Source organism: Aristolochia californica, unplaced genomic scaffold (genome assembly GCF_029961685.1).
Source record: "Aristolochia californica isolate CCGP_79_NKW_82.1479 unplaced genomic scaffold, dmAriCali1.0.hap1 SCAF_4, whole genome shotgun sequence".
NCBI classification, from domain to species: Eukaryota; Viridiplantae; Streptophyta; class Magnoliopsida; order Piperales; family Aristolochiaceae; genus Aristolochia; species Aristolochia californica.
This window is the reverse complement of record NW_027182103.1, coordinates 46,511,388-46,536,130: the sequence shown is the minus strand read 5'-3', so window position 1 is coordinate 46,536,130 and position 24,743 is coordinate 46,511,388. Positions and strand designations below refer to the sequence as shown.

At 37.7% G+C, this 24,743-nt stretch overlaps 1 protein-coding gene across 7 annotated transcripts in view; it reads left to right on the top strand.

Annotated features, from left to right (window-relative positions):
* The window catches only part of LOC137963832 (protein ILITYHIA), a 32,608-nt gene that overhangs the window by 3,062 nt on the left and 4,803 nt on the right, over window positions 1–24,743 (top strand). For 4 of the 7 annotated variants that reach the window (XR_011115248.1, XR_011115247.1, XM_068811039.1 and 1 more), the window contains exons 6-50: window positions 536–720; window positions 1,296–1,422; window positions 1,528–1,601; window positions 1,695–1,771; window positions 1,863–1,899; window positions 2,076–2,242; window positions 2,371–2,554; window positions 6,096–6,173; window positions 6,699–6,818; window positions 6,919–6,978; window positions 7,476–7,601; window positions 7,688–7,781; window positions 7,871–8,052; window positions 8,402–8,704; window positions 8,786–8,902; window positions 9,006–9,107; window positions 9,199–9,594; window positions 9,678–9,854; window positions 9,973–10,095; window positions 10,262–10,342; window positions 10,451–10,567; window positions 10,911–11,083; window positions 11,172–11,249; window positions 11,334–11,481; window positions 11,618–11,740; window positions 11,874–11,930; window positions 12,362–12,472; window positions 12,575–12,766; window positions 12,850–13,023; window positions 14,036–14,146; window positions 14,238–14,307; window positions 14,376–14,454; window positions 14,558–14,660; window positions 14,753–14,923; window positions 15,026–15,148; window positions 15,240–15,353; window positions 20,113–20,219; window positions 20,308–20,359; window positions 20,437–20,543; window positions 20,716–20,775; window positions 21,750–21,864; window positions 23,486–23,596; window positions 23,692–23,829; window positions 23,906–24,028; window positions 24,137–24,208. Coding sequence is in view for 5 of the 7 variants with exons in the window: in XM_068811039.1 (XP_068667140.1) it covers window positions 536–720; window positions 1,296–1,422; window positions 1,528–1,601; window positions 1,695–1,771; window positions 1,863–1,899; window positions 2,076–2,242; window positions 2,371–2,554; window positions 6,096–6,173; window positions 6,699–6,818; window positions 6,919–6,978; window positions 7,476–7,601; window positions 7,688–7,781; window positions 7,871–8,052; window positions 8,402–8,704; window positions 8,786–8,902; window positions 9,006–9,107; window positions 9,199–9,594; window positions 9,678–9,854; window positions 9,973–10,095; window positions 10,262–10,342; window positions 10,451–10,567; window positions 10,911–11,083; window positions 11,172–11,249; window positions 11,334–11,481; window positions 11,618–11,740; window positions 11,874–11,930; window positions 12,362–12,472; window positions 12,575–12,766; window positions 12,850–13,023; window positions 14,036–14,146; window positions 14,238–14,307; window positions 14,376–14,454; window positions 14,558–14,660; window positions 14,753–14,923; window positions 15,026–15,148; window positions 15,240–15,353; window positions 20,113–20,219; window positions 20,308–20,359; window positions 20,437–20,543; window positions 20,716–20,775; window positions 21,750–21,864; window positions 23,486–23,596; window positions 23,692–23,829; window positions 23,906–24,028; window positions 24,137–24,208 (5,639 nt within the window). In the remaining 2 variants the exon portion in view is untranslated. The remainder of the gene's footprint in view (window positions 1–535; window positions 721–1,295; window positions 1,423–1,527; window positions 1,602–1,694; window positions 1,772–1,862; window positions 1,900–2,075; window positions 2,243–2,370; window positions 2,555–6,095; window positions 6,174–6,698; window positions 6,819–6,918; window positions 6,979–7,475; window positions 7,602–7,687; window positions 7,782–7,870; window positions 8,053–8,401; window positions 8,705–8,785; window positions 8,903–9,005; window positions 9,108–9,198; window positions 9,595–9,677; window positions 9,855–9,972; window positions 10,096–10,261; window positions 10,343–10,450; window positions 10,568–10,910; window positions 11,084–11,171; window positions 11,250–11,333; window positions 11,482–11,617; window positions 11,741–11,873; window positions 11,931–12,361; window positions 12,473–12,574; window positions 12,767–12,849; window positions 13,024–14,035; window positions 14,147–14,237; window positions 14,308–14,375; window positions 14,455–14,557; window positions 14,661–14,752; window positions 14,924–15,025; window positions 15,149–15,239; window positions 15,354–20,112; window positions 20,220–20,307; window positions 20,360–20,436; window positions 20,544–20,715; window positions 20,776–21,749; window positions 21,865–23,485; window positions 23,597–23,691; window positions 23,830–23,905; window positions 24,029–24,136; window positions 24,209–24,743) is intronic. The other 3 variants (XM_068811043.1, XM_068811041.1, XM_068811040.1) reach the window with 3 other exon arrangements.

The following is a 24,743-nucleotide window of genomic DNA, read 5'->3' as shown; positions in this document are numbered from 1 at the left end:
TAAATTGCATTCTTATAGATTGAACAACTTTTTTAAGGAAGAAAACGTAAGGTGCCGCTATCCTTAAGTGGACTTGAGTCCATCCTCCTTTTCGTCACTTAACTCCATATAAACTGAGGTGCATTGAATTTTCATTTTTACCATCACATTTGAATTAATTACTTAAAAAATTGATTTGTTCATATTTTGTGTTGTTATTATCCTATACATTCATGTTTTATGCTATTTTGAGATTTTTTATTATTTTTATCTAATTTTAATGATAGAATTGAGATAATGGCATGGTTCAATACAATGAAGTAAATGACATACTGTAAATTGAGAAATTTTTTTAATGCAGAAAAAGTTGGGTGCAGCTACCCTTGGTCCAGCCTTCTCTCTTTCTCTCTCTCTCTATATATATATGTACGTATGTATGTATATATATACATAAAAGAAAGAAAAAAGAGGAAAAAATTTCAAAAAAAAAAAGTATATATATATATACATATTTCTGGCATGTCTTTCATCTCTATGGAAAATTTATTTTTTGCAGGGAGCGAGGAGGTAAAGCTTGCAATGTTGTCTGCAATGGCTTCATGGGCAGCAAGATCTGCAGAAGCTGTCCTGCCAGATTCTATTTCTTTTCTTGCTTCAGGACTTAAGGAAAAGGAGTATTTAAGGAGAGGGCATCTTCGAGCTTTACGTGTCATGTGCAAAAATCCTGACACATTGGCAAGGGTGAGGAAATCTATAGATTTTTCTCAAAGAGCATACTGTTACCATGCATCAGTGTTTGAAAGTAGAGGATAATGGAAGTTGAAGGAAAATCATCCTGGTATTGGATTGTACTTGGAGAAATTAAAAAACTTTTCCCAAATTTCTAAAAGAAGCTTTTGTGAGATTATGCGGAACATTCTGAGATGCACTGTAAAGAAAGAGCAAAACTTATCAAAGCATTTTTAGCTTTTTTTTTCTTCGCTTTTCTGATTGTAATTCTCAAACAGCATTCATTCATTTCTGTCGTTTTTTACAAAATATCTTCATTTTCTAACACACTTTTCGTTATAAAGCTTTTTTTTTTAGAATATTAGTTATATCAAAATGGAAACTTTATTCCTCTTCTTACTGTTGTATTCATTTTTTCTTTATCTCCTATTCTCTTTAATAGAATTTCCTATCATTAAGAAAAAAAAACTTGATGTATTGACTAATTGGAGCTTGTAGAAGAAACATATTATAAGGTTTTGGTCATTATGCTCAATATTACTTGTTTTTGCACTCTACGCTTAACTCACTGCCCTAGTAATTCTCAGATATCACCATTGCTTGAGCCTTTGGTCCAACTTGTAAAAGGTGGTTTTACTAAAGCAGCACAACGAGTTGATGGTATTTATGCATTCCTGTTGGTCACCAAGATCGCCTCAATTGATGCAAGAGCAGGTATTTTTGGCTACAATTTTCCATAGCAAATAAGACACATTCTTTAGACTGAAAATTTTATGTCATTTGTACTGCTTAACGGCTACAACTGATGTTGCTTTTTAGAGGATGTTTTGGTGAAGGAGAAAATCTGGCACCTGATTTCTCAAAATGAATCTTCTGTGGTGACTATTTCCCTGGTAACACTTTTGCAGTGTACTGAAAAAGTTTGCAGTGTTGAATCTGTTGAACCCTGTAATTAATTTATTCCTTGCATATTCTTCTGCAAACAGGCATCAAAGCTATCAAATGAGGATTGTTTGATGTGTATAGATCTTCTCGAGGTGCTCCTCACGGAACATTTGAATAGGTTGTTATTTTCATCTTTTACATGGTACATTGTTCTATTTCAGTTGAGAGTCGGCCATTTATGGTATTGAGTTCTTCTATTTTTTGTACAGAGTGTTGGAAACCCTTTCCATCAAGTCACTACTGCAGGTACTTCAGACAGAAAGTCTGCTGGATCTCTCATATTCATTATTGTTGTTGTTTTTAATATTACTGTTAATGGTTTACGATCATCCCTGTTGTTAGTTTCACTTGGAGACTAAAAATATGGCTTTATCTCATCTTTGTAAGCAATATACTGATTTTCTCCATTTGGCATTGTGTAGTTGATCCTCTATCTAGCATGCCATTCGAATTGGGATGTTCGTAAGGTCACTCATGAAGCAACTAGGAGAATTATGTCTGTCTCTCCGCAGTTAGCAGAAGAGCTCTTAAATATGTATGCCAACTGGCTCTCTGTAATTGGAGAAAGGATATCTCTTTTGCGAACGAGGTTTGCTCTCAACACAGTTATTGATGTCTAAAAGGCCCTTGATCTGTTTATATTTTCATGTTGGACAAAATGCTCCTTTAGAAAATGCTCAAAACTCTAAAATTGCAACTAACCAGATGATTCTGCAGTGATACGGAAAGCAATGGTGATGCTCAAATACCATTGATTCCATCAGTTGAAGTTATGGTCAAGGCATTGCATTTGATTGCTCCAGCAGCTCTTTCTTGTGGTCCTAGTACATGCAGTAGTCTTTTATTCTGTGCTCACCATCCTTGCATTGTTGGCAGTTTTAGTAGAAATTCTGTATGGAAGGTAAGGTTGATGTTCATCTGTTTATTCTCTGTACTTTTTGGTCAATGCTATAGATTGTTGATCCTGTCACTTCCATTCATTTTTCTAAACTTTATATGCTACTTTAATGTTTCTATGAGGTAATTCTTAGTTGTATTGGTATTTGTTTGTCTGTTATATTTTGGGCACTTTTTGTAGAAGTTAATCTAAATTATAAGGCATGGGATTTTTTTTTTCAACTTTATTTTGTCATGTATTGTTTGATATTTTGGCTGATCATCTGTGTAAGCAAGAAAAATCGAACTAGTATGGTAATATCATATAATTTGCTAGCGCAATAACTCTTACTGTAATTTTTATATGGGTAAGATCATTCTTCTTCCTTCTTAATCTTATATCATACATGTATGAGGATGCTCCTGGAATCACATTCTTGGTTCCATTCAGATTTCCATTAAGACTAACAGCTAATACTACTCTTCTAATATTGCGGCAATATGCATTTTTTTTTTTTGAAGGTGCAATTTTATTCCAAAAGCCAAAGGCTATTAAATTTAAGCCAAAGGCACCAATATTCATGTTATCTTCATTTCTGGAAAAGTATGGTCTGATCTTTACTGGCACACATTCATTTTTGTAAAACTTGTCACTCATCTTGTCTAGTCCTACGAGAATGTAATTACATGGTTGACTCACAAGGGATGTTGGGTGTTGTCGAGGGTATTTTTGAAGGACAAAAAGGAGTATGGATGGAATTTTTGTAAAACTTGTCACTCATCTTGTCTAGTCCTACGAGAATGTAATTACATGGTTGACTCACAAGGGATGTTGGGTGTTGTCGAGGGTATTTTTGAAGGACAAAAAGAGTATGGAACGGAATTTTTGTAAAACTTGTCACTCATCTTGTCTAGTCCTACGAGAATGTAATTACATGGTTGACTCACAAGGGATGTTGGGTGTTGTCAAGGGTATTTTTGAAGGACAAAAAGGAGTATGGACTTAAGTCTGGCTAAGTTAGGTGCAGCAAATTTGTAATTTATCCATCAAATTTGAATTCATTGACATAAACTTTAATTATTTCTTATTGTGCCCTTATTTTCTTATTCCATGTTTTCATGATTGATGTTCATTATAGATTTTTTATTTTTTATAATTTTTAATAATAAAATGGAGATAATGGAGTTAGTTTAACTATAATGAAGTAAATAGTGTGACTCTTAATTTTTGTTATTTTTAATGATAAAATGAAATTATTTTAACTATAATGAAGTAAATAGTATTCTTGTAAATAGTGTAACTCTTGTAAGGAAGAAAAGGTTGGGTTCCGCCAAGTTTGGACTGAACTTGTGTCCATCCTCCTCTTGTTTTTGAAATACAGGTTGAAAGTTGCCATTTCCACATTCTTCAATGAAATCACTACATGGAAATTGGATGGAAAATCTACTTAGAGATCCAATTAGGCTGGAAGAATTGACAAAATTTTGCTTGTATCTGTAAGTTTGTATGTAGAAATGGTTGACATTGTTACGATGATCCCATTCTCTTTTGAGAGCTTTAGAGGCTAGAGCGGTAGGTGCGGACCCTTTAGTTTTGAGTGGGGGCATCTCAAACAGAACTCTGACTTGGCTGTGTAGGATTGCGCTTGAGTGGGAGAATTAGGAAGGAAATTCAAGTGACTAGGGTGAGATGGCTCGGCTAGTGATATGGGAACTCATGGGGACTCTTTGGTGACTGGGACAGACTCTAGTGAATGTGGGGGACAAGGAAAAGAATTGTTTAAATATGAAGTGAGTCTAGAAAGGAGGTTGCCACTCCTTAACCAAGCTACAGTTCCTAGTCTAAGCTAAATGTGGGTGGAGAGTTCTAGGGAGGCTAGAACTTGAGGGAGGATGGTTACTGGGATGTGTGGGAGGATGGCAATGGAGTCACTCATGTGTAATTGAGGGAAGGGAATGGACTCATAGATGGATGCAGGGAAGGGCTATAGACCTGCTAGACTTTGGGCTATGGTATTGGGGAAGGGTGGCTAGGCTAATCAAGGGAAATGGTTAATGATGAATAATGAAAAGGACAGAAGATAGTAAGTAAGGATTCTTAAGGGTTGTCCTCCTTGGGGGAGTGGATGAGCTAGAGAGACTCCATACGCTAGATAGAAACCCCATTAAGGGTGAGCCACTTAATGATCTTTATATCATCGATTAAGACACCTAGGGGTTGGTTGAAGCTGATAGCTTTAGCTGAAGCTAAAGGGTTTTTTTTGTATTGATAATTGATTGAGTGAGGCTTGTAGAGCTTACAATTTATAAACTGGGGACTGGAGCTACTCTTATAGTTTCTCCTATGTGGGACTAAGAGTCGGACATCCCCTTGCTTGTGCTCCAACCATTCATTGAATTTGGATGCTTCCACACTCTTTCTTTGAGTTGTCGCTCCTTTTGGAGAGTTCTCTTAGACAATTCTGCCCTTGGACGAGTTAGCACCTTCTTTTCTGGAGTCTTCCTGGACTCTTTTGCCACTCCATAGCTGATGCCACTTTTCTAGGCCACTTTCTGACGATTTTGCCTCTCTTCTTTGTTGCCATATGTCTTCTCATCCTTGCTGGTCTTCTGCTCCACCTTGGACTCTTCGACTGGACATAAATAACTTCTTAAGTACTACTAACTGAAGACTCGACCATACTTGGCTGATGCAGGAGCATAATTTTATTATTTCCATCTATCTCTATTGGCCAAAGTGGTCTAACCCATGATTCAATGGGGATTTGTAACAAACATCCTCATAACAGTGATTCATAGGCCCGATAATAATATAAAATCATTCATATAATTAACATCATTTGGTAATAATCTTTGATTCAGTGGCATTGAAAGACAAGCGCATCATACTTGAAGTCTTCAGATTTTATTAAGGCAATAGTTTTTTTATGCATTAGACCTGGATGCTTATTTCAGCATGATTTGCACAAGGATACATACTTAAGGCTCTGGAATACCATGTCACAAGTTCAATTTTGTTTCATCTAGGTATTTTGTCTTTCCATGTTTATGAATAATTGCAACCATCCATTTTTTTTTGAAAGAATAACCGTAACCATATTGATGAAAGTTTCTCATATAGGTGTCTATATTTATGTAAAATACGATTTGGATATTTTAGGGGATGCACTATTTGTAAATTTATATTACCATCTCCTGTTTGAGAAAAAAAGTTCCTCATATATGTGTCTATATTTATATTACTTTTCAATGTCACACAACTAGAGCTTACTGTAAGTGCCATATGGTTGAAGTTGCAGAAAGCATTTACACTTTTTTGATTATTCTTTTTGGCGTCTTTTTTATTATTTTTTTGAAAATTTGGTATAACTGTCTATTTCTAGATATATTTTCTTCTCAAATGGAACTGCGCAAGCTTAATATGAATGACCAACTAACATAGCCTGTTTGAGGAAAGTTTTTGCTAGTTTGTTCTTTCTCCTGTTTGATTTGTATTTTGCATTCTAATAGTCTTTATAGGGTAATATGTGACTATAATAACATGTACCATTCTTATCCATTTTCAGAGACTCAAAAGAAACTTGGGAAGGCATGGTTATGATGTTATAGATATCATTATTTCAAATGTTGGAGCAATTTGCAAGGTACTTCTCAATGTTATGGTGTGACCAGATTTAGTCACTGGATTAGTAAGGCTGTGTGATGTGGTTAAGGCATTTCTGGTATATGCATTTATGGTTTTTTCTTGTCACAGTAGTATGTCCTGTAACTTTAGCCATTTCATGCGAATTCTGTTAGAGTTGGTTCTACACCCCCTTGTATTTGGCATCCCACAGATGATCTATTTTATTCTTTTCACTTTATATTTTGTTTTGGAATTTTTATGTTTTGCTCATTCCTTTTTATTTTTTAATTTTTTTATGAAGATGTTTTGCTCATCTTAATCTGCTGAAAATGCCTTGTGTTTGTTCTTAGCAGTATATTTCATTTTCCTTAGTAATCCGTAACCATCCTCGTTCAGAAAACATAACAATCAATGCTATTGATGAGATTCTTGATATTGAGCTGGACTGGGCTGACTGTCATAAGATTATGTCATTTATGTTAGAGATTTGATAATTGTTCATTTATATTAGATAGACTTATTATGTGGGTGTACTGCTTGTCAGATTCTGTTAGGATCATCAGGATTGATGAGTTCTAATGCTCTAGAACGGCAAGCAGCTATTGGTTCCCTTTCAACTATGATGTCTGTAATACCAAATGATACATTTATGGAGTTCGAAAAGGTGAGCATACTCAATTTTGAAAAAAGTTGACTTCTTTGTGTAGAATGTTTTCTATTAGCATTGATATATCTTTTTTTTTTATTGTTTATATCTTTGACAGCAATTAAAGGAGCTTCCTGATCGTGCTTTACATGATACACTTTCAGAAAATGCTATTAAGGTGAAAGCTCCTGCATAGTTGAGTTTGTTATTAAGCATTTTCTCGCATTTGAAATCACTCCAAGCTTGATGAAAAGGATTTCTGTTAGTCTAGCTTTTTATCTGTGTTTATGTATGAAAAATATGTGATTGGGGAGAAAATAGAAGAGGAAGAATTCTGGAAGAGGAGCAGTTTTGCTGCCTTGGAATCTGAGCCAGAATGGCCCGTCCAGCTTCATTTTAACCAGGGTTTAAGTGAAAATTTACAAAAGAACAAAAATGCCCCTCAATACTCAAAATTACATATCTCCTAAAATATGTTTAAATTGAATGAAAATTTAACTAGAGATAAAATAAGACATTCTCTATCTAATAGCCATACCATAAGAGAAAAATGTAATGTGGAAAATATGGGAAATGACCAAAATACCTCTGGACTTGTATTTTTACAATGTATATATATTTCACTTTTTCTGCTGGATTTCTTGTGTGGCTGATTTTGTTATCATTTAATTTCAGATTTTTCGAACCCCAGAAGGAATGCTCTCAACTGAGCAAGGTGTATATATTGCAGAAGCTGTTGCTGCTAAAAACACTAAGCAAGCTAAGGGTCGTTTCCGTGTCTATGATGACCATGATGACCTTGTATAGTATCAACTTCTTCTCCTTTTCTAAAGATGCTTGATGTTAGAATGTCGGTTTTAAACTGATTGCTGATCATTGTGTTTCAGGATACTGTAAGATCTAACCCTACTTTAAAAAGAGAGTCAACTAAAACTACAGGCTCAGGGAAAAAAGATGTAGGGAAAGGAGGAAAGAAGAGTGGTAGGTTATGTTACATTCACCTCTCTGTTAGTTCTTTTTTGCTATATTTTCTGATTAGGTTTTAAAAATGTTCATTATTCCATTTCTAGCACCTCAAGCAGACAAAGTTAAGAGTGGTAAAGAAGAGGCACGTGAGTTGCTACTTAGGGAGGAAGCTGTAACACGTGAGCAAGTAAGAAGTATACAGAGGAATCTGTTGGTGATGCTGCAAGCTCTTGGGGAAATGGCTATTGCTAATCCTGTTTTTACTCATGGTCAACTACCGTCTCTGGTGTGTAGACACCACTTATATTTCTATTTCTTAATGAAATTATTGCTTCTTTTCTCTCAGAGTACATAGTTCTTTTTTGCCTTTGCTCATATATTCTCTTGTTTTTTATTGGCTTCTCTGGGAGAGCTTTCTACCTTCTTTTCCTCTTAGTAACTCCTGTAATCTCACAGTTTCAAATGAAAAAAGAAAAAGAGAAGGCGGCATTTATATTTTCAGCTAATCTTTGCTATTTATGATGTTTATATAATGATCAGTCGAATTTGAGATTTAGTTCAACTTGTTTCATTTTGTGTGGGTGTATTGTTATTTGTTATTTTGTTTTCTACTAGTAACTGAATGTCTATTACAGGTGAATTATGTTGATCCCTTCCTCTGTTCTCCAATAGTCAGTGATGTGGCTTTTGAAGTCATGTCAAAACTTGCAAGATGTGTTGCTCCCCCTCTGTGTGACTGGGCAACTGAGATTGCTGCTGCTTTACGGATAGTTTCTACTGAGGAAGTTCGCATAATCTGGGAGCTAATTCCATCTTTTAGTGATGGTGATGCCCAAGAAAAGCCATCAGTTGGTCTCTTTGAGAGAATAGTTTCAGGCATATTGATCTCTTGTAAGGCTGGACCTCTTCCAGCAGATTCTTTCACCTTTGTGTTCCCGGTAATCATCTCCCGATGGATAAATTTTCAGATTGTTGTTGTTTTAGGATACGTAGTTCTCTAATAACTTTTTCCTTCTCAGATTATGGAGCAGATTCTATCATCTCCGAAGAAGACTGCGCTTCATGATAGTGTGCTTCAAATTATCTCTTTACACATGGACCCCATATTACCTCTTCCCAGACTTCGGATGCTATCAGTTATAGACCTTATCTTATAATTTCTGGTTCATTTGACATGTTGTATTTTGCTGAAGCTATTAAGGCCTTTTGCTTCTCTTCATGTTGTTGTGTATTTTACAGGTTCTTTTTCATGCTCTTGGGGTTGTTCCTGCTTATCAATCATCTATTGGACCAATGCTGAATGAGTTGTGTCTAGGTCTCAAGCCAGATGAACTTGCACCAGTAGGCACCATGCTAATTTCTGTCTAAAGCTTCTTCACATGATGGTAGTCATTCATATGTGTTAACATGTTGTATTAAATGTTTTGAACAGGCCTTATGTGGAATATACGCCAAAGATGTTCATGTGAGGCTTGCTTGCTTAAATGCTGTGAAATGCATTCCATCTGTTTCTAGTCGTTCTCTTCCTCAGAATTCTGAGGTTGCAAGTAGCATGTGGATTGCTTTACATGATCCAGACAAGGTATGGTACTGTATTTCAATGAACTTACATTGTGGTGGCAAGGTAATGTGGTTGTTTGATTCAGTGCAGTTTTGTTTGCAGTCAGTTGCAGAAGTGGCAGAAGAGGTATGGGATCGCTATGGGTTTGATTTTGGTACTGACTACTCATATCTGTTTGGTGCACTTTCTCATGCCAACTATAATGTCCGAGTTGCTGCTGGGGAGGCATTAGCTGCTGCTTTGGATGAATGCCCGGATACGATACAAGTCAGTTTGTGGGACTGAACTCCTAACTTTGATGTAGCCAGTTTGGGTATTTGTGTGTGTCTTATGTTTGGCATTTTTTTCAGGAAACTCTTTCAACTTTATTTTCTTTATATATTCGTGATATTGGCAATCAAGGAGATATTGGAGATGCACATTGGCTTGGGAGGCAAGGAATTGCGCTGGCATTACATTCTGCTGCTGATGTATTGAGAGCCAAGGACCTTCCTGTTGTCATGACGTTCCTTATTTCACGGGCCCTTGTATGTACTGGGAGAACATCTTACCTTCTCAGAATGTTTCCAAAATTCAATCATTTTAACTTTTAATGATCACACATTCTTTGATTAATATATTATTTGTTTTTATTGCTTAATGCAGGCTGATGTGAACATGGAAGTTCGAGGAAGAATGATTAATGCTGGTATTTTGATTATTGACAAGCTTGGAAGAGATAATGTTCCTTTGCTGTTTCCCATTTTTGAAAACTACTTGAATAAAAAGGTCTGAATTCTTTTGTACCTCTTTGTCTCTTATGCACAGCACACTATAGCCAGGATTAGTTTGTGCTTCCATTGCTAATCGAGTTGTGGCCTGCATACTAGTCATACATGTCTTTGGTGGAAGTTACTTGACTTGACTGATACAAAGTTCAACTGTTCTTATATAGGCTTCAGATGAAGAAAAATACGATTTGCTACGTGAGGGAGTGGTTATTTTTATGGGTGCTTTGGCAAAGCATTTGGCCAAGGTGAGGAGTTATATTTCCTTATCTTCTGTCTTTAAAAAATGTGCAATCCTTCTGTTTGAGGATGGAGATTTGGCTAAGTTACTGTTTCTTTTGTATATGACGAACCAGGATGATCCTAAAATCCATGCTGTTGTGGAGAAATTGTTAGAAGTGTTGAACACACCATCTGAGGCAGTTCAAAGAGCTGTTTCGAACTGCTTGTCTCCATTGATGTCCTCAAAACAAGTAAGTTAATGTTACTTTAGAGAAGTTTTGTTGCTGAACTTCATCATGCTGTTGTTTTAAGTTGACAATGGAGGTCATTCTATATGTGAATATGTTCCTCATGTAATTAAGTGTTCTGTGATTGGTTAATTATTTATTTTCCAAATTGCTCCTCAACCTTTCTCATTTTAAAAGAAATCAACTTTCTTTTTACTATATTGCTTAATTTACGCTTGTATAATTTACTCTGGCAACCATCTTAGACCTTCCCTCCTTTTTAATGTACTAAATATGATGGTTGCTTTTGTAAACATTTCTTTATTCAATATATTACTGATTGTCTCTCAAACTTTTTCTTGTTCAGGATGATGCTCAAGCACTTGTTTCCAGGTTGTTGAATCAATTGATGCATAGTGATAAGTATGGGGAGCGTCGTGGGGCTGCATTTGGTCTTGCTGGGGTTGCTAAAGGCTTTGGTATCTCTTCTCTTAGAAAGTATGGCATCATGGCAGCATTACAAGGGGGTTTGGAAGACAGGTTAAATGATATTTCTTTTTAGCCAAACGTGCCTTTTAATTCATGCAGTCTTTTATTAGTAAAACTTTTCCTAACCTTCTTTAATTAGGATTTTGGCAAAGTCCCGTGAAGGTGCTTTACTTGGATTTGAGTGCATGTGCGAGAAGCTTGGCAAATTGTTTGAACCGTATGTCAACATCATTACTGTTGTCTATATGTTTTTGTCGGTGGGTTTGTTCATTTTGTCATGTACTCTTTGTTTCTTGTGCAGATATGTGATTCAAATGTTACCTTTGCTTCTGGTGTCATTCTCGGATCAAGTCATTGCAGTACGAGAAGCAGCTGAATGTGCTGCGAGGGCTATGATGTCTCAACTTACTGGTCAGGGGGTGAAGCTTGTTCTTCCTTCGCTGCTGAAGGTATTTTATTTGTATGCAATTTACCTTGTGATGGTTTTTATCAGAAAAGTTTGTTTAAAATATTTTTTTAAAATAAACGAGATCTTATTTTATCATTTAAAAAAATAAAATTTGTTTAAAATATTTGTTTTTACAGGGTCTGGAGGACAAGGCATGGCGAACTAAACAAAGTAGTGTACAACTACTTGGTGCTATGGCTTACTGTGCTCCTCAGCAGCTGTCTCAGTGTCTCCCCAAGATTGTTCCCAAACTGACAGAGGTTTGTAATAAAAAGAACTTTTTCTGTTCAGTAGTAGTTATTTATTTTAATGTTCTGTTCTGTAGTGTTAGCTGCTTGTCATTTATTTATGGATTGTCCTTTTACTTAATACAATTCTATTCTTACCTGTCAGGTACTGACTGACACACATCCCAAAGTTCAGGCAGCTGGACAGATGGCACTTCAGCAGGTGACAGATTCTGCTTGAAATCATTTCAGTGTCTGTCATGTTCTACCTTCTCAATGGGTCTGAATGAAAAAAAAAATTCCAGTTCTTTCTGTAAAAGGGATTGCAGTGCTCCCTGCTTAAAAAATCAAGGGCACCAATTCTAACTTGCTGATAACTTGGAGTGTTTAGCAGCTACAATTTTTTAGTTTGGAAGCGATAAGAGTGATGATTGCTCTTCTGTGTAGTCGAGTTACTTTCTAACTCTTTGTAGGTGTCCTCGATAAGCCTTGTATTTTACCCATCGGTGGAGTCATGCGTTGTCTCTCTCTACATGAAAGTCTCACTTCTGTCCAACTTTTTCTTTTCTTATATGGAACAAAATTTATAATTATGCAATCTACTATTTCTGTCTGTTTATTTTTTCCTCCGTGATAATGTTCTTTGTTGAGCAGGTTGGTAGTGTGATAAAGAATCCTGAGATAGCAGCACTCGTCCCCACCCTTCTGATGGGTCTTACAGATCCTAATGAGTACACCAAACACTCTCTTGATATTCTTCTACAAGTAAGAATTCCTGCATGCATTTTCTGAATCTTCTCTATCTTACTGTTTCTTTTTGAGGTTTTCCATGAAAACTCTTCTCATGGTTCATATTTTTTTTTGCAGACAACTTTCATTAATTCAGTTGATGCACCTTCATTGGCATTGTTGGTGCCTATTGTCCATAGAGGGTTAAGGGAGAGAAGTGCTGACACTAAGAAGAAAGCTGCCCAGATAGTTGGAAATATGTGCTCATTAGTGACTGAGCCGAAGGACATGATTCCCTATATTGGGCTACTACTTCCTGAAGTCAAGAAGGTGTTCTCCTGGAATTTTGTCTTGTACTGGAGAGAAATTTTCTTTTATTTATTGCTTACTGATGGATTTGTATATTAAAACAGGTTCTTGTTGATCCAATTCCTGAAGTTCGAGGTGTTGCAGCCAGGGCTCTTGGTTCTCTTATAAAAGGAATGGGAGAAGAGAACTTCCCAGATCTTGTACCATGGTTATTAGATACACTTAAGTCTGAAAATAGTAACGTTGAACGCTCGGGTGCTGCTCAAGGGCTGAGTGAGGTCTCATTTTCTTTCCTCATCTTTTCTTCTTTGCCTTTTGAATGAGACTTTATCAAAACTTTTGTTTTGTTTCCGTTTCATTGCATTTTTTTTTTTTTAACTAGGGTCTCCAATTCATTATATATTTCCTTGTTTTCCTTCTTTCTTGGGGTGGTGTTTTACAGTCATAATTGGTCTTGTGCTTTTACGAATTTCTTCTCATATCACTGGCTCTTTTATCTTTGTGGTCCTTGAGTTCATTGGGTAATTTTTTAGGTAAATGTATAATGAACTGTTACCAAGTATGCCAAACAGTTGACAGTATTTGGAACTTGAGTCAGGCGGGCATGAATTAAACAGTAAAACAGGGTTTGGTGAGAAATATCTGCTTCAGATGTAGACAAATGAAACTGCTGTCAAAATTTGATACCTTGAAACCTCTGAATTTTCTTTTCTCAATTATTTCTGTAGTAAAGGCATCAAGTGAGCTTGCTGTTGATGGGTCATGTGGATGGCTTTAAAAGAGGGTCCCACCATTGAAATGAGACTTTGGCTCAATGGGCATGTTACATTGGAACTGATACATTTGAAAAGGAAAAAAACAGTTGGAACTTGTGGTTATGCATTTTATCCATTAGATAGCCTAGGTTTGTTTGTACTTTACTCTATCTTTTAATAGTTTATACACCACATTTCATAAAAAAGATAGCCTTACCATAAACAGTACTCCTTTATGGATTAAAAACAAAAAGACTGCAATAGTGATCCTTTGCAAGAGGATGGATTTTCTTCAGCATTTTAGGCACCCTGGAGCTAGCTTTGGCATCCCAAATTTGTGATGTAAAATTGTTGGTAGCTTCACTTCAGGTTTAATATGTGTTTGGACAGCTATCAGCCCTTTAGTTCTTTATCTTATTAGTTTATTTTGTAGTTGCTTGCCCTTAAAATGCTTGATTGGTCCCCAAAAGTTATAAACTCAATATTACTACTTTTTTTAGTACTCGTTAACTGTTAAGCACCCACATGTATCCAGGTCCTAGCTGCCCTTGGCAAAGAGAACTTTGAGCTCATCCTTCCTGACATTATACGGAATTGTGCGCATCTAAAGGCCTCTGTTCGTGATGGGCATCTAACACTTTTCAAGGTAAACATTCACACATGCAACTATGCACTCTTAAGTTGGATGTAGTGCTTAATGTTGCTTATTATCATCTCTGCTTGAACTCTTTGTGCAGTATTTGCCTAGGTCTTTGGGTACTGTCTTTCAGAATTACCTGCAACAGGTGCTTCCTGCTATTTTAGATGGTAAGTTCACAGTTGTATTAGTTTGATGTATTTCGCCTGTCATATATATGGTACTAACAGTCTTATAGGCCTTGCTGATGAGAATGAATCCGTTCGTGATGCTGCTCTCAGTTCTGGTCATGTCTTGGTTGAGCACTATGCCACAACGTGAGATTGCTATTGTTTCTTAATTGCAGTATTTAACTAGCCTGTGGCTGGTAATTAAATGTCACCAACAGGTTCTTCTTTGTTCCCTTTAATGTCAAAACAGGTCTTTGCCTCTGCTTCTTCCTGCTGTGGAGGATGGTATCTTTAATGACAATTGGCGTATTCGTCAAAGTTCTGTGGAATTGCTGGGTGATCTTCTGTTTAAGGTGGTTTATCCTAACCAATCTACCTCATCAAATTCATCCTAATCAGTTTACAATAATCATGAACTCTTAGTGGATTGAATTTTTTTGTCCAGGTTGCGGGAACATCTGGGAAAGCAATTCTGGAAGGTGGAAGTGACGATGAAGGTTCTAGTACTGAAGCACATGGACGTGCTATCATTGAAGTGCTTGGAAGGGATAAGCGCAATGAAGTTCTTGCTGCAGTTTATATGGTTCGGACTGATGTCAGCTTATCAGTACGACAGGTACAACAATTTTTCTCGTTGGTCATGTCTTGATTTTGGACTCAGTACATGTCAAGTTTTCTCTTTTGTAGACTTTGTTGTCATTTTTGAGGCATTTTTTAGGCTGCATTACATGTTTGGAAGACAATAGTGGCAAACACTCCGAAGACTCTAAAAGAAATTATGCCAGTTCTTATGAACACCCTTATCTCTTCTCTTGCATCATCATCCTCAGAAAGGCGTCAGGTATCTTTTGTTCTGTTCTGGTATTCTTAGCTGTGACCTTTATAATTATTTTTTTAATTGTTTACTCGTCACTGTTTTCTTTGTTTCACAGGTTGCAGGAAGATCTCTGGGAGAGCTTGTTAGGAAGCTTGGTGAAAGAGTTCTACCCCTTATTATTCCAATTTTAGCTCAAGGTCTAAAAGACCCCAACCCTGGCAGAAGACAAGTAAGTGTTCTTGTAGACTCTGTTAATTTTCATGATGATGAGAAAAAAAAACAATTAGGTAGGCTGTGCTCACCTTATTATTGGAGCCTGAGCTTTCCCACTTCAATATTTTGATGTTGTTTTGTGCTCCATTATTTTTGAATAGTGAGAATGTTATTAAAATAAAATTAAACCAGGAATTTTTTTAACTCGAAAGTAACGAGGGTTGAGAATACTAAGCAGATAACAAAGAGGTGGGAAAAGGGGTGGCTGCATAGGGTGATGGATTGTTGATCACTTTCTCTATAGCTAACCTAATAGCAATTAGATTAGTGGAACAATTAATGTGAGCCTAAGAGATAGAGAGGCCATGCCTTTCAAAAGACAGTGATAGAGAGGCCACGAGCAAGATGTTGAATCTCTTCAAAGATGCACACAAGGTGGCGTGACAGGGTTCATTCCAAAAAAAAAAAGATGACATGACAGGTTATTGTTACACCCCTCCTTCCATCCCTTTGGGTTCTCTTCTGAGGACTGGGAAGATTGGCTCCACTTGTTGTGGGAATACAGGGGGCTAGAGTGTCAGGCTTGTGAGAGGAAAGACTAGTTACTTTCTACTGTACATATTGCATGCATAGTTTGCTGTATGTGAGTATGTCACACAACAGGGAAATGTATCAGATTTTGGAGCCACCTGTAGGGGGGTGTACCTGCTGATGCAACTGGTACTCAGTCCTATCGGGTGTATCTGCTGTATGTGAGTATGTCACACAACAGGAAAATGTATCAGATTTTGGAGTCACCTGTATGGGGTGTACCTGCTGATGCAACTGGTACTCGGTCCTATACTATTCTCAGCGGCCTAAACTGCATCTACCAATTCTGATGTGCAATAGCATGGGTTTTTTGTCTTCGAAGTTTTTAGAGGCTTATTAAAGAAAGTTGGCTGAGCTACTTGTGAATAATTTGTCCTAATGAGCAAGTCTTGCTGTATAATTCTGACTCATAATTTTTCCAATGCCAAAAAAATGCAGTGCTTATTGTTGCAGCCTCAGTGTCCAGAAAATTTTCTTGTTGGGTCTCTTTTTCTATGAAAATGATGAGCACATTAGTAAGGAGACAAGAATATGCACATTTAAAAAAAAAAAAGAAGAATATGCAACAAAAAGAAAAGGAAAAGAAGAAACAAAAAATCAAGTCACTAAATCTATCGGATGGGTGTCTCAAACAACAAGACTGCAATGATGCACCAATCCATGCCAGATAATCTGCTATTGAATTTGCTTTGAACTGAATGAACCCAAGAATTCTGAGTGCAATCTGTCAGTGTGCAAATCTCATCCTAATAGCAAAGTAAACGCTACAGAACCAGCTAATGACTGCAGAAGATCTCCCTCAACAACGAAAGGAAATGAAAAATGAAGGCAGTACATTCTTATCCCTAGCTTTTACCTGTGGGATGCTTTTCCCCTTGGAGTTTGAGGGCTCCCCTTTCGCCTGTAATGTTGTCTTACTTGAGTCTTTACCTATGTCATACTTGTCCTTTGTCATTTGGAATTTCTTGTTTAAGATTAATAGGTTGTGTAAATGTTTGGTCAACAAGTGTGAATAGGAGTTTCAGAAAAAAAGTATGAATAGGAGAAGCCTTATATAAGGCATTATTATGGCAAAAGAAACTAATATGAAATGGAAAACTTTTATTAAAGAATGATCTCCTGAAATAAGACTTCCTGTCATAATAACATTCTAGGTAAATGATTAGATTGGGAAATTTCTAAGACTGAAACTAGACTAAATAACTGTGTAATGGTTGCTTCAATTTTAATGACTGCCTCATGTAGGAAGATCCTTGGTGAAAAATGGTTGACAAGCCAATAACAAATCCAGGTGCCATGGTATGCTGGAATAGGAATGCCTCATCTCTTTTTTCAACTTAATACACAGCGTAAAAACAGAAGCCTGAGGGCTCCACGAAGGTTCTATACCACTGGAATAGGGTATGTGTTTGGGCAGCTGAAATCAAGGTTATGTGAAAGAATCTCAACTTTCCCTGGGCAGTCAATTTCTGAAAGAATCTATCCTTGATGAAAGGGAACTGAATATTCAGGTTTCAGTGTCCTGAGAAGGAACCATTCATCTTTCTCTTCTTCATCCCATCCCTGGAGAACTAGGACTCCATAACCTAGGGTCGGCAAACCAAGCTTAGGCTTCCCCGAGAGAAAGTCCATTTGATTTTTTTTTATTTTTTTTGATAAAGATGTATTAATAAAATAGAAGAAAATTACAAAGTTTGATGGAGCATTTCCCTTACAACCAGAGATTGTAGGGTAGCTCCCTGCCTAGCAAGTACATCTGCCGTTGAATTTGCGGATCTCGAAATGTGGGTCCAACAACAAGAAACAATCAAGGTAATATCTAAAATTTCCTTAAATGTATCCCAATGTCTCCACGGAGGAGAAGACACTCTCTCACACCATCCAATCACCACTTTAGAATCCCCTTCAACTTGGATGGGCCCACTACATCTTTCTTTGAAAACACGAAGACCGGAGAGGAGAGCCTGTAACTCTGCATTCGTAGAATTAGAAATACCAAGGGGGCCCGCATACGTGAAGAGCTGATTACCGGAATGATCTGAAATTACTCCACCATAACCAGAGATACCAGGGTTGCCAAGAGATGAACCATCAAAATTTAGCTTGAGATAACCAGGAGTTGGAGGAGTCCATTCCTGCATGACCGGAGGCTTTTTTCCAATGTGTATCAAAGCCAAGTTTCTCCAATTTTCACGAATGGAGGAACCCAGATAGGGAGAAAATGTTTTTTTTTTTGTTAAAAGCCAAGTAGATATGTGACCCACCACTCTGTCCGCAACCCGGTCTACAGATTCACTTTTAGCATCAAATCGTCTTTTATTCCGTTCATTCCAAAGCCCCCACGGGATGAAACTGGAACAGGCAGAGAGCATCATCTTTCCAAGACGCGGCATAGAGGTACCCAAAAGTGAGTTACTAAAAGTGAGGAGGTCCTCCGCCATGCAGAATTGAAGCCCAAACTTACCAAGGATGCTGATCCATACCTTCCAAGAGAAACTGCAGTGTAGTAGAATGTGTCTGATAGTTTCGTTCTCAGAGTTACAAAATGGACATAAGGGATCAAACAGAGGGTGACCTCTTCTTCGCAATACATCAGCCGAGAGGATTTTACCTTGACAGGCACTCCACATGAAGAATTTTACCTTTGGAGGGGCACATAAACGCCATACAAAATTGATCCCATTCTCCCTCCATGCCGAATTACTACCGTTTAAAAATCCGTATGCCGATGAGACCGTGAAAGACCCCTTTTTGTCCGGCCACCAAATGAGCTTGTCAGCCTCCCAAGGACGAATTTTGAACGAAGCGACTAAATCCAACAATCGGCTAGCTTCTAATGCCTCACTATCCGAGAGATCCCTTCTAGGATGGAGGCTCATCCCTCCCCCCTCAAAAGTTTCAGCTACTGATATTTCTCTGCGAGTGGTGAGAAGGAAAAGACTTCTGAAAGCAGTCTGTCGAGGTTCCTGCCCTATCCACAAGTCGTCCCAAAACTTGAGCGATCTACCATTTCCAGCATAGAATCTACTTGTAGATTGAAATTTTGGGAGCAGAAGATATAGCGCTCTCCATATAGGAGAGAGGGTTCTACGGTTCCCCCCAGACATCCACCAATGAGGTTCACTACCCAGCTTTGCTCTAAAATGGTCTTATTTGAAGTTTTTTCTTCTCAATCTTTCCCTATCCAAGCTTGACTCCTGGCTTGCTGTGAGCGTGACATCTGCTCTTCGGAAGTGGGATTTAGGAAGTACTGGGTTTACAGCCATTTGAGAGTCTTTGGTTGCCGTTGCTTCCTATGGCTTCTACCATACCCGAGAAATTGCAGCTGTGCTCTACACCATCTATCTTTCTTTTTTGGTTATGGCGATAACCAAAAAGGCTAACGAGCTCCAAGCTTTAAGATAGAGGGCCCGAGCTGAGAAAGACGGAAAAATCTGCGGGATCTCTTGTGCTTCATCTGCACCAAAACAGACTATGAGACTGCTTTTTGAGGCAGGCCCTTAACGCCTTGAAGACGGAGGAGGAGCTACGGATGGGGGCCTTGCAACAACTCAATGCCATTAGGGTAACAACAAGAAATACCAACAAGAGAGGAGGTAGGCAAACTTGAGAGATTTGTTTTCAGATTCAAAGACCAACCAGAAATCCCATGGATCAATAACCTATGATCATTTTGCTTAAATTTCCCGCTTGCTGGCATTTTGAAGACTACAGGGTCAAAACAGTCACTTTTTCAGAGGCAGGCATAAAACCCTTTTCAGCTGCTATGGGTAGTTGCACTTGTTGCTAGCTGTGTTGATATTCAGTAGTTACTCAGCAAGTGTTTAGTGTCTGAATAGGAGATGGTACCCCGTAGTGGTATTTGGTACCACAAATGCAACATTATGGGCTGGTAGGCCAGTACATAGTGATCTAAATGATATTACTGCACAGGCTTATAATGGGTAATATGAAGTCAAATATGTATTTTCTTATGCACAGTACTGAAACTGATTCGAGGATCTTTGTCAAACCATGGCTGGCACATTGAAAAGCAATTATAATATGTGATATTTTTTTTGTATATGATAGTTTCATGACAAATCTATTACAAGCTTATTTCTGAACCTTACGTTAGGTTGCTTTGTTCCCCTTTTCTTTGCTGTTAAATATGTTTGCTTCAAATAATGACATTATAATTCCAGGGTGTTTGCATTGGTTTAAGTGAAGTGATGGCTAGTGCTGGCAAGCATCAGTTACTGAATTTCATGGATGAGCTTATACCAACCATTCGTACAGCTCTCTGCGATAGGTTCATTTTCTGTTTGCTTTTTTTTTTTTTAAATTCGAATGTATTATTATCTGTTGCAAAATTTCATTATGGCAATTTTCTTCAACAGCACACCTGAAGTTCGTGAGGCAGCAGGCTTGGCATTCAGTACCCTCTACAAGGTACTGCATAACATTTGTCTTGTAAATCATAAATGGATGCATCTTGCAAGCATCATTAACAAGACCTTTGGGTGCAGAGTGCTGGAATGCAAGCCATTGATGAAATTGTTCCTACACTTCTTCATGCTTTAGAAGATGATGAAACTTCTGATACTGCTCTTGATGGCCTTAAACAAATTTTAAGGTAGGTTGCATGTCTTTCTTATTTTTTGGTTGTACCAAGTGGATCCCATCAAAGTTGGGACATGGATCTATTGATGATAATGACGTTGTTGTTCAGGTCTTACCTAATTGTTTCCAAAAGAGTAATGTTGAAACCCATTCTAAAGATCTGTTTTTATGTGTTTTTCTTTTAGTGTTAGAACTGCAGCTGTTTTGCCACATATTCTGCCAAAGCTGGTTCATCTTCCCCTCTCGTAAGTGGTCCTGCTGGTCTTCTCTGTTTATTGTTCTTTAACTCTACTTTTTTTCTTTTTTTTTGAGAAAAGCAGACTAGGAGGGGGGCCCTCTTACATTGAGGGATTGGAGGGCAACCCCCTCTATAGCTAAGGAGTTGGCAGTATAATTAGCTGATATATGAATATGGGACCTAGAAACAACAACAGAACATAAATCATGAGTCTCACAAAAATAAGACCAAAGACACCAAGGGGGATCCTTCTTGCCCAAGCACTAGCTGATAATGGCTGAGGAGTCACCTTTCACAAGAAGAGGCCCATGGTAACGGTTCTTGAAGATCTTCAAACCAAATGTTGAGCCCCTGAATCTCTGTAGTGGTAGAGTCGGGAACTCCAAGAAGCCCAGCATAGGAGGCAAGGAAAGCACCAGAATGATCCCGAAACACCCCTGGAACCAGCAGGCTCTGGGTCCCCAAGGCAGGAGCCATCAAAAAGTTTAATGGCACCCTCACAAGGGGGAACCACTCAACCATGGGGATGGGTCTGGGCATGGACAGACCGGCAACAGAGGCCCAATTACTCAGGGTGTTGCTATTGTTATTAACTCTACTATTGTTATAATTACATAAGGAATATTGTTATAATTACATAATTATGTAATTCCATATGGTTTATGCACACCCGTTTACTGACTCAGCCAATAGATTTAGATCCAATGGTTTAGATTTCATTTTCTCCTGTTATGGATTTTTATTTTCGTCTGTCCATAGTTGTTTAACATTTTAAAATTGTTTTTTTTTGGAATGATAAAATAATTTGTGTGCTGTTGTTAGAATAGTACCAAAACTTTCTATAGAGTGGAAAACTGGGTGCAGCTAAACTGAGGGGGATGCGGATCCAGCCTCAATGACCTCTACAATAACTATTCTATTATTGTTATTTATGAAGCCACACCCTTTGTTGTTTTTTAAGTGTTTGTGCTGTGAATGCAGAGCTTTCAATGCCCATGCAATTGGAGCCTTGGCGGATGTTGCAGGGTCAGGCCTCAATGTTCACCTTGGGACAGTACTCCCTGCATTACTATCTGCTATGGATGATGATGATGAGGTAAAACAATTCCATTTCCTTAAAATTTTATGTGAATTGTATGCCTTTGAATTATGTGAATCATATGTAAATTCTTCTTCTGCTCTGTTTCTTCCGCCCAGCCATTGGGCCGTATTTGTGGTTTATATTTTTGGTTTCTCCTTTTTGATGATGTCATCATCATTTAACTAATGCATCATTTTAGAGAAGCAGTTTTATTCGGTCACCTTTTCCATTCATCTTAAACAGAAATTTTCAGTATTGTGGTAATTTTTGGTGGGAGTTTAGTGAAACTTGACTGTGAAATACACAAACATCACGAGGAGAGCACCTCTATGTGTTTGAACTACTTGTGCTATTGTTGTGCTAGAAGTAACAAAACTGTCATAATTTCCATGTTTTCTACCATGACAATTTTCTCCACCATTATTTTTACTTATGGAAATAGTGAGAAGCTTTAATTAAGGTCAAGTATCATACATGGAGGGAGGGGAACCCCTCCCAGAGATTATTGAGGGAAAAGATTCCTTACAACAAGAAGTTGCTGAAAAACACCTTCTTTGGCTAACTGATCAGAAAAATAGTTTGCTGATTGAAGGGTATGTCTCCACTAAATAATCCAACCCAAGGTGATGGAGACAATTACATCAAACAGATTCCCAACTTCCAAGGGTGGTGAGCAAGCTTTGTGAACTATGGCTGAGTCAGCTTTATTTATGATGGGGGAGGAGAAATTTTGTGAGAAAAGCTGAGCCCTTGATAGAAATGTCTGCCTCGTAGAAGCCACAAAAATCTGCAGGACCTGAAAGGATAGGAGGATGGATCCCAAATGATGTCTGATAGTGCCACCCTTGCCTGCTGTGACTGCATTGCCAAGGAGCTGGCATCAAAGTTTAGTTTTTGCAGCCATCTTAGAAGCCACGGAGGGGAGGTTGAGGGAGGATAGTCTCTGAAGGTGGTGACTATTTTCCAGTGCTTAAAGACAATAGAGCATGGAAGTGGCAGCACACATTTGAGAAAACTGTTATCACAAGAGCCGTCTGTAGCACCAGCACTTGCCATTCTTATATTAAGAAAGCAGTTACGATACTAAAGCCTCTAAAAGAAATTAAACTAGGCAAAAAGGGGACAAAGGATCTAAGCTGTGAGTAGCTGGCTGAAAGGAGGGAGAAGCCCGTCAAGCAGCTGATGTCAAGCGTGATGGTTGATGGGGACAGGGTCTCTCTCTCTCTCTCCCCCCAAAGCTGATACATTTAAGCTATACAAGTCATATAAACTGAACGGTTCCTCTTCCTCTTTGTTGCATGGCATCACATCACTTTACTAAACATCGAGTTTTCATTCAAGAGTGTTGCATTTATATGTTGATTGGTGCTGGAATCATTCTTTATTAGCTTTTTGTTGTGTAATACAATTATAAATTTTTTTTAGGGGGTAAATATTCTAATTTAGCGGTTGAAAAGTGCCAAAATGGCGTTTAGGGTCAGAAGTAAAAATATGGACCTTTTTGAAGGGGTTTTCCTTGTTGTCTACCTAAAATTAGCCTTTACTGCCCAAGCAAGAAAAAAGAGAGTATCTGTTAGAAGCTTTAAAATTGATGTTGTCACACTGTCTCTTAATTGGTTTACTGGTGGAAAAATAGGAGGTCAAACGTTTGGCAAAGAAAGCTGCAGAAATGGTGGTTTTGGTCATTGATGAGGAAGGTGTGGACTCTTTGCTCTCAGAGCTGCTTAAGGGTGTTGCTGATAACCAGGTTTGTTGTGCAGATTATGGTGTGTTATGTGCTAGAAGCTTGAATCTTTTGTTGTCTTTTAACTGCTTATCAGCGCTTGTTTTCTGTCCTTTCAGGCTCTAATGAGAAGAGGTTCTTCATACCTGATTGGATATTTCTTTCAGAATAGCAAACTAGATTTGGTTGAAGAAGCCCCAAACATGATGTCTACTCTTATTATTTTGTTATGTGATTCTGATTCAGCTACCGTTGTGGTAAGTTAACTGCTGGTATTCAACCATTTTAGCTGCTTGTATACTCAACTATTTTGTAAAACTTCTCATTCAACAGGCTGCTTGGGAAGCTTTAGCAAGAGTTATTGGTTCGGTTCCTGAAAAAATGCTTCCTTCATATATAAAATTAGTTCGTGACGCTGTGTCTACAGCTAGAGATAAGGAACGGAGAAAAAAGAAGGTATGTGATGTCAATACTGGGCTCTTCAAGCCAGTGTCATATATTGCCATTTCCATCTTGAGTCAAAGACTTCTGATGGTTGAATATTTCTCTGCCTTTGACTTACAGGGTGGACCGATTCTTGTACCTGGGTTTTGCCTGCCAAAAGCACTTCAACCGTTGCTCCCAGTCTATCTTCAGGTTTTCTGAATCTCTGATATATCATATAAAACGTCATTCTAAGAGGAAGTTTGCCAAGTTTCTCGCAAATTTCACTTATAATTGTGAAAATTGATTTGGATATATTTATTGTTATTATTATTTAATTTAATTTTTTAATCTCTTTACGATATGCTGATATAACATATAGCTCAGTGAGATGTGGCAAATAAAGTTTTTGTCATTCTCTATACCTCCATTTCTTCACTTTCAAAAACTCAGTGCCTGAAATTGGAGAACTCTGTCCTCGTGGATGTGTGACCTAACACTTGTTCTGAGCAGCTAGTGTGTCCCATAAAAATAAAACCATTTTTGTTAACACTGGACTATTTTGATTTTGGATACTGAAGCACACAATTATGCTTCATTACTTGTCTTTGAGGTTAACAGAATATTGAATCATATACAGGATTGAAAGAGTGGCAATCTGTATGGTGTTATTTTATGTTAATTCCAAGGATTTGCTTGCAGAATAACTTCTTTGGAGGCCACCCCATCGGTTCTTTCACAATAGAAT